The sequence below is a fragment of the Carlito syrichta genome, unplaced genomic scaffold (genome assembly GCF_000164805.1).
Source record: "Carlito syrichta isolate Samal-C Ts95f unplaced genomic scaffold, Tarsius_syrichta-2.0.1 Scaffold305070, whole genome shotgun sequence".
In the NCBI taxonomy this organism is placed as follows: domain Eukaryota; kingdom Metazoa; phylum Chordata; class Mammalia; order Primates; family Tarsiidae; genus Carlito; species Carlito syrichta.
Genome location: NW_007249166.1, coordinates 124116 through 142681, shown reverse-complemented (window position 1 = coordinate 142681; position 18566 = coordinate 124116). Strand labels below are relative to the sequence as shown.

Genomic DNA, 18566 nt, shown 5'->3' with positions numbered 1-18566 from the left:
TTGGAGAGCACTAGCCAGCTGGGACTATGGTGTCATCTAAGGTGACCATACGGTTGGTTGATAAATGATAACAATTTTCTGTAACATGTGGGCTTTTAATCTTCCCAACAACCTAGAGGAGAAATGTTAGAGATGATGGCAGGAGCAGTTTTTATCATGACGTTAGGAGCCCCAAATGTAGTTTTCAGATTTTATGGACTCTAACTCCAACGATGCCACAAAATGCCTATGCAAACAGAAACCGTGTTGGTCAGGATTTTTTTTTTTTTTGTATATGAAATGAAAACTCACTTCATCTAGCTTAAACAAATAAGTGTTAGAGTTGAACAAGGTTCTCATGCCCACTGCCCAGAAAAACCAATACTGACACAGCCATTAAAAAAACCAATACTGACACAGCCATTCCTCAGAAGGAGTCTGTCAAATCTGCCTCACCAAATACTCAGAGGATAGGATTTTTTTTTTTTTTAGTTGGAGTCTCACTCTGTCGCCCAGACTGGAGTGCAGTGGCTGCTCCCGGCCACCGCATCCTCTATCCGGCGATCCTTCCGCCTCAGCCTTCCGAGTAGCCGAAATTACAGGCATGTGCTATCACGCCCGGCTGATTTTTTGATTTATTGTAGAGATGAGGTCTCGCCTGCCCAGGCGGATCTCGAACCCGCGGGCTCAGGCAATCCACTCACCTCAGCCTCCCAAAGGCACCTCAGCCTCCCAAAGGCTGAGCCACCGAACCCGGCTGAGGATAGGATTTTTAAAGGGAACATAGCAGGCAGAGGGACAAGAGCAGCTGATTGGTTAATGATGCTGTGGAGACTATCTTCAGGTTATAGAGCCAATTTCTGAGAGATGGTCTCGCTGACTGGTTAAGTCAAATTCCTGGTGTCCGGCCTGGTTGAGAGCTGGGGTCCATCAGAGTACAAAGTCTGAAAAAGATCTCAAATACTGTCTTGGGTTTTACAGTAGATGCTATCTGTGAGGCAAGTCCCATGACTATTAGGTACTACCCACCCCCTCAGTCATATGGAGGTAGTCGAGGAGAAAGGTGTGGGGGAAGGTGGGGTCCCTGGAGATTGAAGCCGCTTTGTCCTCCAACCAGGCCTTTGTCCTTACGTAATTTTAGGTCCACTGTTTAAGATAGAGTATGTTGATCTGCCTTTGCCTGTCCCCCAGGGGTCACAACATGATGGTAATTGGGTTTCAAGGTGATTTTGAAAGGAGGATACAAAGTATCTGGTAGAACCTAATAGAAGGTGTTGCTGGGCCTCCCCAGGAACTGTTTCAATGGTCAGAAAATGCATCAGAAACCAAAGAAGAAGCCTGCTTTTCCATCTTTCTCTCTCTCCTTTGGGTCTGCGGAGTCCCCTCCTCATTCATTTGCTTTATTCTTCCCTGTATGTAGGCCTGCCTTTCTCTGCCTCTCCTGGGCTTCACATGCTCAGTTCCAGGCTCCAGCAATGATTGACTTGCAATTCTTGGTTGCAGTTACAATTCCCAGAAAAAATAATAGAACTGGCTTCATGTGGCCCAGGTGTCTACGCTTGACTATTCAGCTATGTCCCTGGGGAGTCAGGTAGGGCTGCCTAGAACGTCATAGCTTCAGGGAAGCATATACTTCTGGGTGGGAGTTACTAGACCCAGAGGAGGAGATTGTGGATTATGGAGGCTCTTCCAAAATAGCATCCACGATCTCTCTGATCCACAGAAGTAGGTTAGAGGAGTAGGTTTCTTTTAGGACGCAGTTGCTTTGCATTACAGGCTTGGAATTTACATGAAGGGCTGCGAGTTAGTGTTTCTTTCTGCTTTTTTTGGAGGTTTGCTTCATATCCTCACTGAGTGCTGTTGAAGAGGTGAGCTGTGTACATAATACTGCTTTTACTACTGTGTTACAGCACACAGCTGAGAGGTCCTAGGAAGGTATGACAAGAGGCTATTATATTTAGGTTTGAATAAGGAGCTTTGCAGAAGTATTACAGCTCAAGATCATTTTTTTGAGTTATCTGACAGAATATTGGGTGTGAGAACTTGGGTGTTCCCAGCTCTTGAGTTTGCAGCCACTTTTCTGCTATTCTTCCAAAACTCCCTACCATTCACCCACACCCTCTTACCAACATTAGTGTTTTTACTGATAGGCCCTCACCCTCCATATAACAGGATTTTTACATTCTTGCCTTGATATCTGCCTAGTTCTATTTCCCATACTTGAGATTCCTTTTATTTTTTCCAAGTGTTTAACTCACACTTGCCATTTAAGATCAAGTTCAATAATGTCTACTATGTGACTTTCCCTAATATGCCATTGTTCACTGGTCTTCAGCTATTTATTGAGCAGAGTGCTGATTGGTTATATTAATTTCCTAGAGCTACAATAATGAGGAACCAGACTGGGCGGCTTAAAAAACAAAAATTTGCCGGACTAGGTGGCTCAGCCTGTAATCCCACGCCTTTGGGAGGCTGAGGTGAGTGGATTGCCTGAGCCCGCGGGTTCGAGACCCGCCTGGGCAACTTGGCGAGACCTCATCTCTACAATAAATCAAAAAATTAGCCGGGCATGGTAGTCCGTGCCTGTAGTTCCAGCTACATGGAAAGCTGAGGCGGAAGGATCGCTGGAGCCCAGCAGGTCGAGGCTGTGGTGGCCGGGAGCGGCCACTGCACTCCAGTCAGGGCGACAGAGTGCGACTCCAACTCAAAAAAAAAAAAAAAAAAAATTTACCCCCTCACAGTTCTGGAGGCTAGAGGTCTAAGATCAAGGTGGCAACAGATTTGAATTCTTCTGAGGCCTCTTTCTATGGCTTGCAGATAACCTTCTTCTTGCTGTCTTTCCTCTCTGTGTACACATTCCTTTTGTCCATGTGTCCAAATTTCCTCCTCTTGTAAGCACACCAGACGGATTGAATTAGTGTCCACTCCAACAGCCTTATTTTTTAACTTAATCACCTTTTAAGAACCCTATCTCCAAATATAGTCACGTTCATAGGTATGGGGGGTGGAGTTAGGGCTTCAACATATGAGTTTTGGGGGAACACAATTCAGTCCATAACACCAGTTGAAGCAGTGGTGAAGAAGATATATGGGGTCCTTGTCCTCTTGTTGTGTGACAACCTGGTGGGGAAGATAGGTGTTAATCAATCATTTACATGAACAGCTCATTAATTACCATTGTGGGATGGTTCAAGAGCTAGGTAGATCTAAAGGGAGGTTGGATGAAAGTCAGCCAGGTGAAGAGAGAGGGTCTCTGGAAAGACCCTTCTGCATTCCAGACAGATAAATTAGCATTTGTAAATCTCTGCAGTGGGGAAGAGCATGACATAATCAGGGAATTGGAAGAAGCCAGTGTAACAAGGAATGAGTGATTGAGAAGGCACCAGGAGGTCAAAAGTGTCAGTTTACACAGGACCTTATGTCCTGATATCCTGATTTCAGTACTTACTACATTCTGCTTGGAATTATTTTTTTCATTTTTATTTACAATTTTTAAAAATTAATTTTGTAGAAATGGGGTCTCACTATGTTTCCCAGGCTGATGGTCTTTAACTCCTGGCCTCAAGCTATTCTCTGTCCTCAGCCTCCCAAAGCACTGGGATTTCAGGCATGAATCACCACACCAGCCTGGACTGCTTTTAAAATTTTTCATGGATGAGTTTTGGCATTTATGTTTTGTTTATCCTTATGCTCTTTGAGGGAGGAGAATTTTTTTGTATTTTTTCCCCTGTAGCATGCAGCATAGGGCTTTGCATATAGCAGTTGCTCAAGAAATAAATTAAGTGGGTATAATGAGAAATGAGATTAATAGAAGCACTCTTATTTGTCTAAATTAGGAGCTGACACTATCTTGCTGGGTGTTTCTCCTAGAGGCTCTGAAAGGTGAGGACTTTTGGTGGTATAATGCCACCTAGTGCTTCTTTTTATTACAACACAGGAGAACACGGTGGTGACTAAACAGTCTTCCATAATCCAGAAAATTGGAAATCAAATGTTTTGTTTCATCAGCATACACTGATTTGTCCAACCACCCATCCTTTTATCCACTTATCCATCTGCGCTGACATCAACCTGTATCTCTTTCCTATGAGTTGAACAGGTAACATGCCTTTACAACTCCTGTGGTTCCCTGATTGCTCATGTGTGGGTCTTTCTGTATCCATGTTAGTAATGCTCTCAGGTATCAGTGCCTAGATTCCTTAAGCTCCCACAGTGCTTTCTGTTGATATGGCATGTACTAAATGATACTATCATAGTGTGTTAAAATTAACTGTTCCTTTCTGTCTTTCCCTCAATGCAGATTGTGATTGCAAAGGGCAGTGACTCTGCCATAGTCTACTTTGGTGCTTCCTGTGGTCTGCCTTGTGCCTGCCATGCAGTAGGTTCTTTTAAAAAGTCTTCGCTGGATCAAATTGCTGCCACCTTAATTTTGATACCTTCTTGTGAAATTATCCTTTGGGAGGTTCCTAGAAAATGGGAAGGCACACAACCCCACATTTGATAGGGGGGAGAGGGCTGGCCAGGGCCCTCCAGGTTTTTCTCTTTGTTATGCATCTTCAGGAATGTTATGGGGTTTCTCTGAGTCACACCATACTTCAAGATGATGGTCCCAATGTGTAAACAGGTTTCCTATAAACACACAAAGCAACCTGAGTTGTGTGACCTTTCCCATCTCAAGCCCATTTCTATTAACATGGTTTACAAATTGGTTCAGCCTGCTTCTCCAGTTCATCTGCTACTGCTCCAACCACCTGCATGCACATTATGACATTATGACTAAGCCACATTTTTCCCTTTTTGCTCACCAGCTATACAGTCAGGTCAGATCTATGAATGAGGTATCACTGTACAGATGTCAATTTTCCCTGTTTAATTAAATGCAGCTCCAATTATGATTTATCATAAACTTGGAAAACATATGCTATATGGGGGGATAAAAGTTCATGAATAATCAAAGCAATTTTAACATAGAAGAAGTAGGAATGGGGACTTGTCTTTCTTTATTTTAATTTTTTTGAGTAGGAGTCTTACTCTGTCACCTAGGCTGAAGTACAGTGGCATACTGCTCACGGCCACCGTAGCCTCCACCTGCTGGGCCCAGGCTATCCTTCCGCGTCAGCCTTCTAAGTAGCTGGAACTACAGGTATGTGCTACTACACCTGGATGATTTTTTTTATTTATTGTAGAGACGTGGTCTCACCAAGTTGCCCAGGGTGGTCTTGAACCCCTGAGCTCAGACAATCCTCTCGCCTCAGCCTCCCAAAGTGCTGGGATTACAGGCTTGAGCCACTGGCCTGTCCTTGTCTTTCAACTATAATGACTAACTATAAAATCATAGTTTAAAAAAAACCCCAAAAACCTTGAGGTACTAGCACAGCAACAAACCAGGGAGCTCAGAACATACCTGTCTATTTGGAAACTTTCCTAAACCAATTGGGAAAGAATGAGTTGTTTAATACAGGATGTTGGAAAATTACCTCACTTCATGGAGAAAAATACAATCAGATTCCTATCTCACATCATATAAAAAGGTAAACTCCAGATGGATTAAAAACTGAAACTGAAAAAGTAAAACTATGAAGCTAATACAAGAAAATTTTGGAGAATATCTTATGGCCTTAAGGTTGAGAAGGACTCAATCATACCAAGAAAATCATATAAAAAGAAAAAAAAAGGAGAGAGATAAAGGGCTACAGTATCAAAATTAAGAATTGCTGCTCCATTAAAGACATAAAGGAAAAGTTTCCAGTATCTGAAAACAGATTAATGCTCACACTTTACAAAGACATCCTGTACAAGAAAAAGAAAAAGGCCAGTAGAAAAACAGTCAAAGGCTATGGATGGGCAGTTCACAAACAGAGACCCCATATGGCCTATGAATGTATAAAGAAATGTTCAATTTCACTAGTAGTTACAGAAGTGAAAATGAAAGCAAAAATGCGTTGACACTACTTCCATCATATTGACAGAAGTTAGAAAATTGACTAATTAGATATGTCAGTATTTGTAAAGCACTTAGAATAGTATCTGGTACTTGGTAAACAGTATAAAGTGTTTATGAATTAAAAAAAAAAAAAAACTACCACATGCGGAAAAGGATGGGAGTCGGGGACAGAAACCCTGTACAACACATTAGAGTATAGTGTAGGGTAATAATTCTGGTATACAATTTTACAATATGGTACTTGGTAAGTACCCAGAACTTCCACTAGGCTATTAGGTATCACTGTTTGTTGAAAAACAGTGTTCATTTCTGGGCAGACGAGTTTGAAAAAGGTACACCCTCTAGATAGTTACAACCTTCTAGGTTCACGACTTGGATAGGGAACAAAGCTTCTGTGGGAATAAAATAGACACGTCTTTCTCTGCCAGGACACAGTGCACATGACATGGGAAAGAGAATAGAGGCTGTTTCTCAGTTCCCTTGACTGGACATCTTTTGCAGTAAAATCCTTTGTCTTATTCTGCATAATCAATGTGATGGCCTCATGCGTCCCCTGTGACTTAAAAAATCTTACTCCTTGGCATATATTTCAGAGGACTTTGCACACAGGTCTAAAAGGGACCATAGACAAGGATGATCATGGCTGTGCTATTTGTGATATTGGAGAATTAAAGGCAGCCTTGTTATCTCACACTTGGGGAATGGAAGTAAAATGTGATGGCTGCCCTATAAGAAATGCAGTGCAGCAATCAGAAGCAACGAAGTAGGATTTTACCAACTGCAACAAGGACAAATCCTTAAAAAGAATGTTGAATGAAAAAAAGTAGAAAGTAAGATAATCTCTAAAGTTCAGTACCATTACTAAAAAGATTTTAAACTACACTGATAAAAATGCTATACATTTGCAAAAATCCATATCGAAGCACAGTAGCATGAACATCTATGGGGCTGAGGATGAGGGTTGTAAGGATAGGGATACAGGAGGAAAATAAATAAAACCAGAGAGGGATCTTGCGCATTTCATGAACCAAGGAAGTTAATTACTTCAATTCTCTGTACTTCCTCCAAAGGAAGTGGAGGAGGAGTGGGAGAAGAAACGGTCCTGGGAGAGGATTTCCGGATGAAAGGGTGAGTTTCACCATGTGGTTCTGTATGCATTTTTCCAGGGCGCCTGTAGCTTTGCGCCCTATTTTTCTCACCCTAGTGACTAAACTTTTTGAAGGCAGGATCTGTATTTTCTCTACCTTAGTTTCCCCTCCCTGTCTTTACACAATAGCTGCTTTATAAAGGCTGCATTAACTGAAAATAAGATTATTCTTTGTTGTCAGAGAGGGCAGAGGGCAGCTGCCGGCCCTTCTCTCACCCGGAACCTTTCGCTCCACATTTCCTTCTAAGAGTTCGTCCCTGACTTTTCATTACTGGCTCCCCAGTGTCCCACTCTCTCCTTCCCGTGTTTCCTCTTCCCATTCGCCCTCTTTCTCTATGGTATCTCTCATTTTTGCGCACAGCTTGGGACTACTCCCAGCCTCTCGGAGGCACCGCCTCCTCATGTCCTTGGCTCCGCCCCATGAAGACCATATTTGCATCATTTTCTCTGAGGAACAACGCCCAAGTGCCGACCTCAGAAGCCCCGCCCCTTTCGAACGCCCGCTGGCGCCCCGACAGGGCGTGACGGTTGCCAGGCGACGGGAGGACGCGCCAAGCGCCGGGTTTCGGCCCTGTTCGGGCGGTAGAGATTACGTGTTGCGGTTTTAGACGCTTGAGGGAGTGCACAGCCCCATCCTCAGGCTTCGGCCCGGTTTCTGCGATCTCCACAGCAGCCTCTGCGGCCGCCCCCAAAGAGCCCCAGGATGGCTGAGGTCAGGAGTTACCACCCCTCTGTTACCTCTCGCCTGACTCCTCCCCATCGTCCCTCTCCTGCTCTTGGCTGTCACAGACACTAATTCCAGCATTTCCCCTATCAACATCCTGTTCCCACCTGCACCCTCACATCCCCGCCTTTCTCCGCTGGCTTTGGCCCCATTATCTTCTGCTCCTCCTTCAAGAGGGTGGACATCTCTGTTTCCCCACTATTACATTGGCGCTCGGCTAAGCGCGGTGAAAAATTCACGAGCTCCCAGATCCACACATGACATGCACACCATAAGAGAGGTTCACGTAGAAATCTTGGAGATGTCTCACCTGACCGGCGAAACCTGGAAGAAGGCTTCATAGATGTCCACAGTCATTCCTGCTCACTGGCTCTTCTTGTTCAACTGTCACACTGTGATCACCTGCTGTCACACGTCTTTATTAAGGCTCTTCAGCCCATCACCACTGCCCTGCGAGGTTATTAACTGCTGTGTTATCATCTTGTGACCCCCTTTCACTCCCGCATATTACAGTATACCCTGTCATCAGCCTCTCGGATGAGGGGTCATTTCTGCAACTCTTCAATGATCCCCTGCCTATTCATTAGCTCCCTTATTTATAACCTCAGTAGCCCCTGTCATCACTTAACCATTCACAGACCAATCCACTATGGCTCTTCCCAAGTCCTTCATGGCCCCATCAGAGTCCTCCCCTTATCACCCATACCATACCATGGTCATTCTCAGTCAGCTACATGATTTGTGAGGCCCAGTGCAAAAGGAAAACACAAAGCCGTCTCAAAAATCATTAAGAATTTTAAGGTGGATCAGCATATCATTCAACCAAGAATGGGCTCTTTATGAGCAAGGGACACTGTGCAACTGAACAGGTCTTATTCCATGATGTCAGTCCTAGTTCCAATTTCCCTAGTACCATCATGCCCTCACCCTTAATCTTGTCTCTTCTACAGTATTCACATCCCCATCATTCCACTTCCTTCAGCTCTTTTCTCCCTTTATGAACTCCATCTGCCTGTGGTTAACAGCTCTCTCCTTTACTTACCATACAATCCCTTTCATGTCCTCCATCTCCTTTGCTCCTGGGCTCCATCACTTCCGTTTCTCTCTGATACTCATGTTGCTGTGGTCGCATCACTTCTCCCCACTACGCATACTCATTCATATCCTTTCCTCCCATATTCTTCTCTTGTTCCTTCTAGTTCTCTATTTTTCCATTATGGCTTTTGAATGTTTTCTTCTCTTTTCCATCACTAGTCATCTTTATTTTATTCTTCTTCATTCCCCATACATAGACCTCCATACTATTTTTAAGAACTAATTATTCCTGTTTCCCTTTCTTTCCATTATCTCTTATTTTTTCCCTTTCTTTTACTTTTCTTGTCACTTGACCTCAGCCAACTTTTTTTTACTTCCACTTTCACAGTTATCTATTTCCACTCTGACTGCATCATATACTGCAGCTCTCTTTTTTCTTTTTTCACCTACTAATTGGTATTCCCAGAACCTAGGACAGTTCCTGGCATACAGCAAATATTCAGTGACCAGGTGATGAATCGAGGAGTGTCACAGTTCTCTGATCAGTTTATGTTGATTCTGTGCTTCAAAAACAGATACCGTTATATGCCATAATAGTATAGATACCAACAGTTTATTGGTCACAGTTGTGATTACTTTTGCTTTGCTTTTAATATTAAGCAGACTTAATTTTTGTTTTTGCATCTGGGTCTCACTCAGTCACCTAGGCTGGAGTATAGTAGCAGAATCACAGCTCAACACAGCCTCTACCTCTTGGGCACAGTTGATCCTTCCCCCTCAGTCTCCTGAGTAGCTGGGACTATAGGCACGCATCACCACGCCCAGCTAATTTTTAACAACATTTTGTAGAGATGAGGTCTCACTATGTTCCTAGGTTGGTCTCGAACTCCTGGGCTCAAGCAATCCTCCCACCTCGGACTCCCAAAGTGCTGAGATAATAGGCATGAGTCACTGCACCTGACCCAGTAGTAGACTTTTTAACGACAAAAATGAACTATCTTTTGTTCATAAGTTTCTTTAAAACTTTTCTTTCTTTGATATTTTCCCACTCCTGTGCTAAGTGCCAGGTGTACAGGGAAAACCTGGTCTGCAAACAAATCATTAGGCTGGTGATCAAGTGTTGACATTAATACCATTTACAGGGATGGAACCGAGAACATTGTCATGATAAATTTTTGTGTGTGCTTATCTTTAGCGTCAACAAGGGAGAAGCACAAAGCAGCAGCAGCAGCATATTTCATTAATATGATTTTTTTCCTCCTTTGTGGAATTACTACATTGTGGTCTTTGCAATAATCTGCTTTTAGTCAGGAAGAAAAATCTCTGTTGAATTTAAAATTAGTACTGAAGTTGTACAAAATGTTATAGATATGTCTGTGATTCTACATTTTATTTTGATCTCTAAAGGCTGCGCTTTGCTTTCATGTCATCTTTAGGGATTTAATTAATAGTACAAGTGGTTTTGAAAACCAAAAATATGTAGACTTTCTCCATATTGGGCAAGGCAGACTTGTCAAAACAGAAGGTAAACTGGACTACTTTCTCAAAATCTCCAGGGTGAATTGGAATTTTGCTTTATTATTGGGATTAGAGATTGTCTTAGTTGGTTTCTTTGATGCGCAATGGGGTGTTGATGCCAAAGCCCCTTTTGGTGTAGAATATCAAATCACAATGTTGCAAAATAAATAAGGCCTTGCGAACCTTATCAGTCCTTTGCTCAAAAGTCTTGAGTGGTTTTCTGTGGCCTTAGAATGCCATTTAGTGCATCCATGATCTGTCCTTAACTCCCTACTTAGTCTTATGCCTTCTCCCTGACATACCTCTTATTTTTTTAGCCATCTTGGATATTTGCTTGGTCCTGAGCTTTTGCTCAAGCTTTTCTGTCTGCTGGGAATGCCCCTTTTCCCATATTCACCTGTGAAAATTCCACTCTTTCTTCTGGGCCTGCTCAAAAATCATTTTCTTTGTAAGATTTATTCTTGCTGTTAGGAGTAATTCCCCCTTTTCGTGGGTTCTTACAGAACTTTGGATTCACTTTAAGGCAGGGACCAAATTCTATACTGTACTTTCACTATCTGAATATATACTCTACTAACAATTAAAGTATATCCTGTAGACAGGCTGTTTATTCCTTATCTTGGTATCTCCTATAGGCTTCATCATCATAGGGCTTGCAAATAGCAGGTATTCAATAAATGTTTGCTGGATGAATGAATAAATATATTAACCATACTTATTATTTTTAAATTATTGCTCTGTACCTAATAAGAAATAGATGTATTTGCTTGCTAGAACAGCCATAAGAAAGTACCATAAATGGTGTGGCTTAACATAGCAGATGTTTATGGGTTCACAGTTCTTGAGCCTAGAAGTCCAAAATCAAGGCGCTGGCAGGGCCAGGCTTTCTCTGAGAGTCTGAGCGTAATTCTTCCTTGCCTTTTCCTAGCTGCTGGTAGTGGCCACCAATCTTTGGCGTTCCTTGGATTAAAGCTGTGTCAGTCCAGTCTCTGTCTCCATCTTCATGTTTTCCCTGTGTGCACGTCTATCTGTGTGTAGATTTTTCTTTTTTGTAAGAAAGTCAGCCACATTGGGTTAGGGCCCACCTTACTCCAGTATGACCTCATCTTAACAAATTATATGTCTCTATTTCCAAATAAGGTCAGATTCACAGAGGACTTCAACATACCTTTTTGGGGGACAAAATTTCACCCATAGCACTAGGGAAATAAGAATTCTGAGCACTAACTTTTGGGTTCTCACCTAAGTCGTAGCCAGATTTGCTTGAATTACGTCTATACTCAGTCTCATATTTTTAAGTAATTTGTTGGCAAGCTAACCAAAGCAAATGTGGAAAAGTCCCACAAGCATTGTATAGGGGTATTTCAGTAGGCTGGTGAGGATGATCTAGCCTAAATTTTTTGTGTGATTTCATGATGTCTATGCCAAGATGTACATATCTATGACTTCAACACGCTATGGCTCTCTTCTGCAATCTTGGGGAAGCAAGAAGCAGGACTCGATAAAAAGAGAACAGAGTTTGGAATAAGCATAGCAGTTATCAAAATTCATTGAGTACCTACTGTTTGACAGGCACTTGGCTAAATGTTTAACATCTATGACTCATTTAATCTAATCTCTAGCGACATCATGTGATAGGAAATACTCTTATCCTAATGCATATACATTCTGCATATATATCCCAATGCAGATATATGTGTAAAATGTATACATGTAATGTGTGATGTGCATATATATATATGTGTATATGGTATATACATGCATCAGGGGTTGAAGAAAGATACTTCCCACCATAGAGTCTTCATTTTTCTGCTTGTTAGTGGCTTTTATTTTACTTGTATGAAGACCTTTTATTCAGGGATAATAGCAGTAATTTTTGATAGTAATGGTGTAAATGTTGTAATGCCCCTTCCCATCCCTGCTCTTTTATCCAGGAAAAGGGTGAAAAACTAGTGTCAGAAGAAACTGCTTATGAAGAAATCGAAAGAGATTTTCAAATGGTTCTCAATGAACTTTCGGGAGACAAAAGTCTGGAAAAGTTTAGGATTGAATATGAGAAGCTTCATGCTGTCATGAAAAAGTCTTATGACAATGAAAAACGTCTCATGGCCAAATGCAGAGAGCTAAACGCAGAGATTGTGGTGAATTCTGCGAAGGTTGCCACTGCCCTGAAGCTCTCTCAGGACGATCAGACCACCATTGCATCTCTGAAGAAGGTCAGTGATCTTTTAGAAACAGAACAAAGCTGGATTTAAAACATCATTCTTTCATTAAATTGGCAGCTCTGGGCTGGTAGTAAACAAATTATTAGGCAAAAATTTACATGATTTCTATATTCATTAAGCCTAAGGAATAATGGTTCATTTTCAAAGAAAATAATTAGCTTGGGTGAACTACATCATGCAGAAAATGATGGAGAACCTTACTGACTTGGTTTCTGGGAAATAATGGGTTAGCAAAAAGACATAGAGTTAAGTAAAAGAAATGTTAACATTCTCAATGTTTTGTTTGGTGCAAGATAAATAATCAAGTATCTCATGATGATAGCTTGTTAGAAATATTTTCATATTTCTATATTTTCTCTTGTTCTAGGAGAGATTACCTTGAGAATTTCCAGATAGTAATTTTCATGACCTTCATAACCTTTCTTCCTAGTATCCCCTTACTTCCCTGTTGAACCTCCCAATTCCTCAAATTAGGCGAATAGGGATATGGCTTTGTTTTGCACTATATTTTTTCATCCTTTTTTTTTTTTGAGTGGGAGTCTCACTCTATTGCTCAGACTGCACACTCACAGCCACCGCAGCCTCGACCTGCTGGGTTCCGGGGATCCTTTTGCCTCAGCCTTCCAAATAGCTGGAATTCCAGACGTGCGCTACCACATCCAGCTAATTTCTTATTTATTGTAGAGACAGGTCTCGCCAAGTTGCCCAGGTGGGTCTCGAACCTGCGGGCTCAGGCAGTCCACTTGCCTCGGCCTCCCAAAGTGCTGGGATTATAGGCTGAGCCACTAAGCCCCAAGCCCAACCTTTTTCATCCTTAAATGTGTTTATTTTGACGATAAAACATAAATGTTCCTTGTTGATCTCACGGTGATAAGAGACTGAGATTTTAATTTATAATTAAAACCCTAAATATGAGAAATAATTTACAAACTTTTTAGATAATTCCCTTTGTTATCATCAATTATATGTCACCCAATTCAAATTAATTTTCAAGACAAGTACAAAAGATGGCTTATCTGTTGTTTTCTTAGAAATTATTCTTTTTTTAGTGTCTTTTTTCCCTCTATTGTCATTTTCTTCTTTTCCTAGCTGAAAAAGCAATATAAGAAGGCTTTAAGTCATTTTATGTTGGGGAAAAAACATTTTTCACTGTAAATTTAAATTGCAAAAGGGTGATTGGACAGTTAGCTTAGTTGGTTAGAGCATGGTGCTGATAAATTGCAAAAGGAAGACACGAATGGATTAAAATATAATTCGTGAAGTTGATTTGGATACAACTTTATGTAATCATATTTTCATTTACATAGCCTCCATTTGTTTTGCCAAAAATAGCACATATGGTTGCTACATAAGAACATATTCCACATACTGATATTTTGTTTTGAATCACTAAATTATGTGCTATAGTTATCCAAAAATAATCTTTCTGTCTAATGCAATAGCATGAGTTTATTAAATATACATTCCCATCCATTTTATTCCTTGTCAGCACAAAAGTGGAATATTTTAACCTAAAGCTTATAGGGTCTCATCTGTATAGAGGACCTACATTCCACTTGAAAAAGTTTTGTAAAAACGTTAAGTGGTAAGCTAAAACTAAAGGCTATTGCAACACTTACTGTGTTTTGCTTCTTTACTCGAATGGCTATACTTCACTTTGAAGTATTTATGTCAATATTCCACATTGCATTTCTTAACAGTAAGGAAGCAGAAGCAGCATGAGTCATTGTTTCCATTCCCTGCTAGGGGCTTTGTTTTTCCCCTGTAAGTGTTTGATGAGGAGATCTGGACTTGGGTTTCTGAAAATGGGAATTATAGAGGTGGCTGGGCACAGTTAGGTAGCAGCAAAGAACAGCATTGCTGTGGATTGTTCTGGAGCTCACATTGCCATCCAGGAGCTCACTTGGGACCTGAGAACAAAATATTTTTTTTATTTGCAAATTTATCAGGAGGCTCAATTCAATCTATCAATTTAGGACTTGGAGGTATGAACATTCCTTATGTGATGAAACTTATTTTTTAAAAAATTTGGACTTGGAAAGTACACGAGCATTCATTTTTAATTTTACAAAACTTGTAGTATATAAGCCTTGTAGTTAACTTACCTACACAAGAAAAAATACCCTTTGCCAGTTCCCCTTTCTAAATGTACTGTTTACTATTGACTAGCTCATGCTGAACAATTCAATACGTTAATACAGACTTATACATAATGTATGATATATAATATTCTATTCCCATGAATTACTACTATACTATAGTCATGGTGTTACTCCATCTGCTAGTTTATTTTGTATCTGGCACCCAGTTTGGTCTTCCTTACTGATATTCCATGGCCCATATAGGAAATTGAAAAGGCCTGGAAGATGGTGGACTCGGCCTATGATAAGGAGCAGAAGGCAAAGGAGACGATTCTTGCCCTGAAAGAGGAAATAGTGAACCTGACCAAACTAGTTGAACAAGGGTCTGGACTATCAATGGACCAGGACAGCAAGTAGGTCATAGTCTTTTTGATATATGTTGAACTCGCTTTTGCAGAGGCCTCTTTCTTCAACAGACAGCCTGGGGCTTGCCAATGTCTTCTTGAACATTCTCTGTAATATGACTCTTTTTTTCGTTGAGTTCCCGGAGATTGTTTTCTATTGCTATTTTTTCTTTTTAATAATGAGCTTTCTTTCTCCAAAACCAAGAACTTCTACTCTCTGGTTTTTCTTAAACTTCTGGTTCTACAAGAATCAGTACTATAGTTTGAAAATAAGTAAAGATTTAAACATTTATTTCTCTCAAACTTGTGTGGAATGGATCTGGCTCTCTTTCTGCCCAGTGTCTCAGTTCCTCCCATCTACTTCCACAATCAGCCTCATTACTATCCTCCCAACCTCTCTGATTCTAGGCCAGAAAACAGAGCTGCTCTTCACCCCATCCACTCCCTCATCCCTTAAAGTTTTGTCTTGCTGATTTGGTCTTCTGAGCATCACCTCTCCTTTCTTCCTGTCACCAGTGCTACTGCCTTGGCTCATGCCCCCTTTTCTCTCTTGGATTTAGTGGTAACCTACTAACTGGTCTCTGGGTCTACAGGAAGACATCTCCCTCTGTATTCTGCCACTACTACCAGATTTATGCTTTTGAAATCCTCAGCAGAAACACTTTCAATAGTTACCCATACCCAAAGCATAAAACCCAGACTCTTGAAGATGTCATTCAGAGCCCTTCGTGGATCTGCCCCAGTCAGCCTCTTTAGCCTTGTGTCTTGCCCACTGTGTTGATCATACCTCCATACCTTTGCACCTGCTGTTTTCTATGCTCAGAATGTCTTTTCTTCTATTCTCTTCATTGTGAACTTCTGTTCTTCCTTTAAAACCCATCACAAACACCAAATTAACTTCGTCACCATAAGCATCACTGTTCTAACCTCTTCTCCACCTCCAGACCCCAGTGACAAGACAGAAAATCACTTTTTTCTTTGTTTCCATAGGACCCAACAATTACCTCAGGCATAACACTAATCACATTGTATTGAAGATGTTTGTTGGCATGCTTCTCTACTCATTAGGCTGTGAACTCCCTGAAGGAAGACACCTTTATAACCCCTCTAGGAGTTTAGCACTGTGTAGGCCATATGAAACATCACTTCAATTAATAAATTCAAAATGAGCATTCACTTCCTTGGGCTGCTTAACCAAATCTAATGTTGTACTTTCTGTTTCTTATTTCTTTGGTGCATTGATCCAACATTGACAGATAGTTTTAGTACAGGTGTTGGGGGGAGGGAACAGGAACTACAAACAGAAAATATGATCCCTGTAGTGATGAAATTTGTCTTCTTATTAAAGAAGTCAAACATATTCGGAGAACCGATTCAGATAGGAGGAGGTAGGAGGGTGAGGAGAAGAACGAAGAACAATTCAGTCCATAATTTTATCTTTAACAATGTGCTCAGGTGTAGGTGTATCTCTTCATAGTAACCTTAGAATCTAAGGTTTTTGGACATTTACCATAATATTATAAGTAAGGGATTGGCAGTAGCGGGATACTGCCAGGGTGGGGAGGGGTTGGGGATGCAACATTAATAAGGGTGCCTGATCTCAAACCAGGCAAAGAGGGGACCAAAGGGAGGCTCAAACTTTGCCTGGTGTCCACTTGTATACCTATTCCTAAATTGTTACCCACATTTAAGGCTTTGTTTCTGGAGAAGAGTTTGAGTGTGGTTTTGAAGGTTTCTTATTAAACATTTATGTTACATTATAGGTGATTACATAAATAGACTTCGTCAATTTACTGTGTTTTGAGCAGTCTTTTGATGACTGTCAGCTGCAAGAGTCTACAGATCAGGTTCTCCTCTGCTTTCCCAGCTCTAAGAGCTTCCTTGCTCTAGATTCAATCTGCTTCAGAGGTCATATCAGACACAGAGCTTCCACTTGCAAAACACTAATTCTGCAGAAAGTCATGCCAAATCATATGGATGGCTTTTGAAATTCAGAGGTAACTGATTTACAATTCAAATCAAGGAATATTATCACATACCTTCCAAAAACGATCATCATGAATGATTTTCCAACTTTTATTATTGAGAAGGAACGTTTTATCTGGGTGGTGTCCCTTTGGAAGAAACTAATCTCTGGCAATGCATATTATTTTCTTATGTTTATGCTTCACTCTAGACTTCACAGCTGTGATTATAGTCCTCCAGTGGATATATTAAACAAATAATTTCCTAAATTGACATATCCTTAGGATTAATTGCAAGAATTAGCAAGAGTAATATAATCTTATTGTAACAAAGTCAAGTAATACAAAGATGTGGAAGGTATCATCCCCCCTCCCTTCACTTTGACTTTCTATCCTAAATTTTTCATACATAATCAATGACCTGATTGGTATCTATTTTTCTGGGCTTCTATAAAAATGCTTAGAAAACACACACACACACACACACACACACACACACACATACAAATGCAAAACACAATTTCATACTTAGCATAGCCAGTTACATTTTATTTAGTCCCTATTGATGGAGAATGGGATGAATTCTTTCCACGTTTAGTGCCCCTGGAACTCTGAGCTTCCATATATTGTTGATTTTATAACACCCTTTGTGGATTTATTGTTCACCATCAGAGTGGATGTTTGGTGTCAATGTCCTGAAACACAATACAGAATATTCTTGATAAATTTGAACACTGGGGCACACTGTTTTCTTCCTTCCTTCCTCCCTTCCTTCCTTCCTTCCTCCCTCCCTCCCTCCCTCCCTCCCTCTCTCCCTCCCTTCCAGTGATCTCATTCTGTCACCCAGGGTGGAGGGCAGTGGCATGATCATAGCTCCATTGCAGCCTCATACTCTTGGGCTCAAATGATCTTCCCATCCTAGCTTCCAGAGTAGCTGAGTCTATAGCTATGTGCCAACATGTTCTGCTAATCTTTTAAAAAAAATTTTGTAGAGATGCGATGTCTCACTATGTTGTCCAAGCTGATCTTGAACTCTTGGGCTCAAGGGATCCTCCCACCTCAGCCTTCCGAAGCGGGATTACAAGTGTGAGTCATCGTGCCAGGCCTACATTTTCTTAAAAATTAAAATAAAATTAACCATACTATGCATATTATTATTTGCACTTCTTTTCAGTTAATATCTCACAAACAGCTTCCGTGTCAGGGCATAAAGATTTTTTTCTCTTTAACACTCCATGAAAACAAGCTTAGAGGATGATATGAAAGACCCCTGAACAGATGACTGTTTAGTCTGACTCCTGCGTTCTTTATTTTTAGTATTCGAGATTTACTGAAGTTCAAAGAAGAAGTGACAAAAGAGAGAGACCAGCTCCTATCAGAAGTGGTGAAATTACGAGAGTCCTTAGCTCAGACCTCTGAACAGCAGCAAGAAACGGAGCGATCGAAAGAGGAGGCTGAACACACCATAAGTCAGGTCTGCCACGGATGGCAGATGAAGGAATATTTCCTTCCAGAGGATGTTTGTCCTTCCTCAGTCTCTTTCTG

General features: G+C 41.0%; 1 protein-coding gene across 1 annotated transcript in view; it reads left to right on the top strand.

Annotated features, from left to right (window-relative positions):
* The first annotated feature begins 6157 nt into the window (after nucleotides 1-6157).
* CFAP58 (cilia and flagella associated protein 58) overlaps nucleotides 6158-18566 on the top strand; it is a 100802-nt gene continuing 88393 nt past the window's right edge. The window contains exons 1-6 of the mRNA XM_021713951.1: nucleotides 6158-6167; nucleotides 6994-7051; nucleotides 7432-7597; nucleotides 12282-12563; nucleotides 14918-15066; nucleotides 18339-18495. Coding sequence (XP_021569626.1) covers nucleotides 6158-6167; nucleotides 6994-7051; nucleotides 7432-7597; nucleotides 12282-12563; nucleotides 14918-15066; nucleotides 18339-18495 — 822 coding nt within the window. The remainder of the gene's footprint in view (nucleotides 6168-6993; nucleotides 7052-7431; nucleotides 7598-12281; nucleotides 12564-14917; nucleotides 15067-18338; nucleotides 18496-18566) is intronic.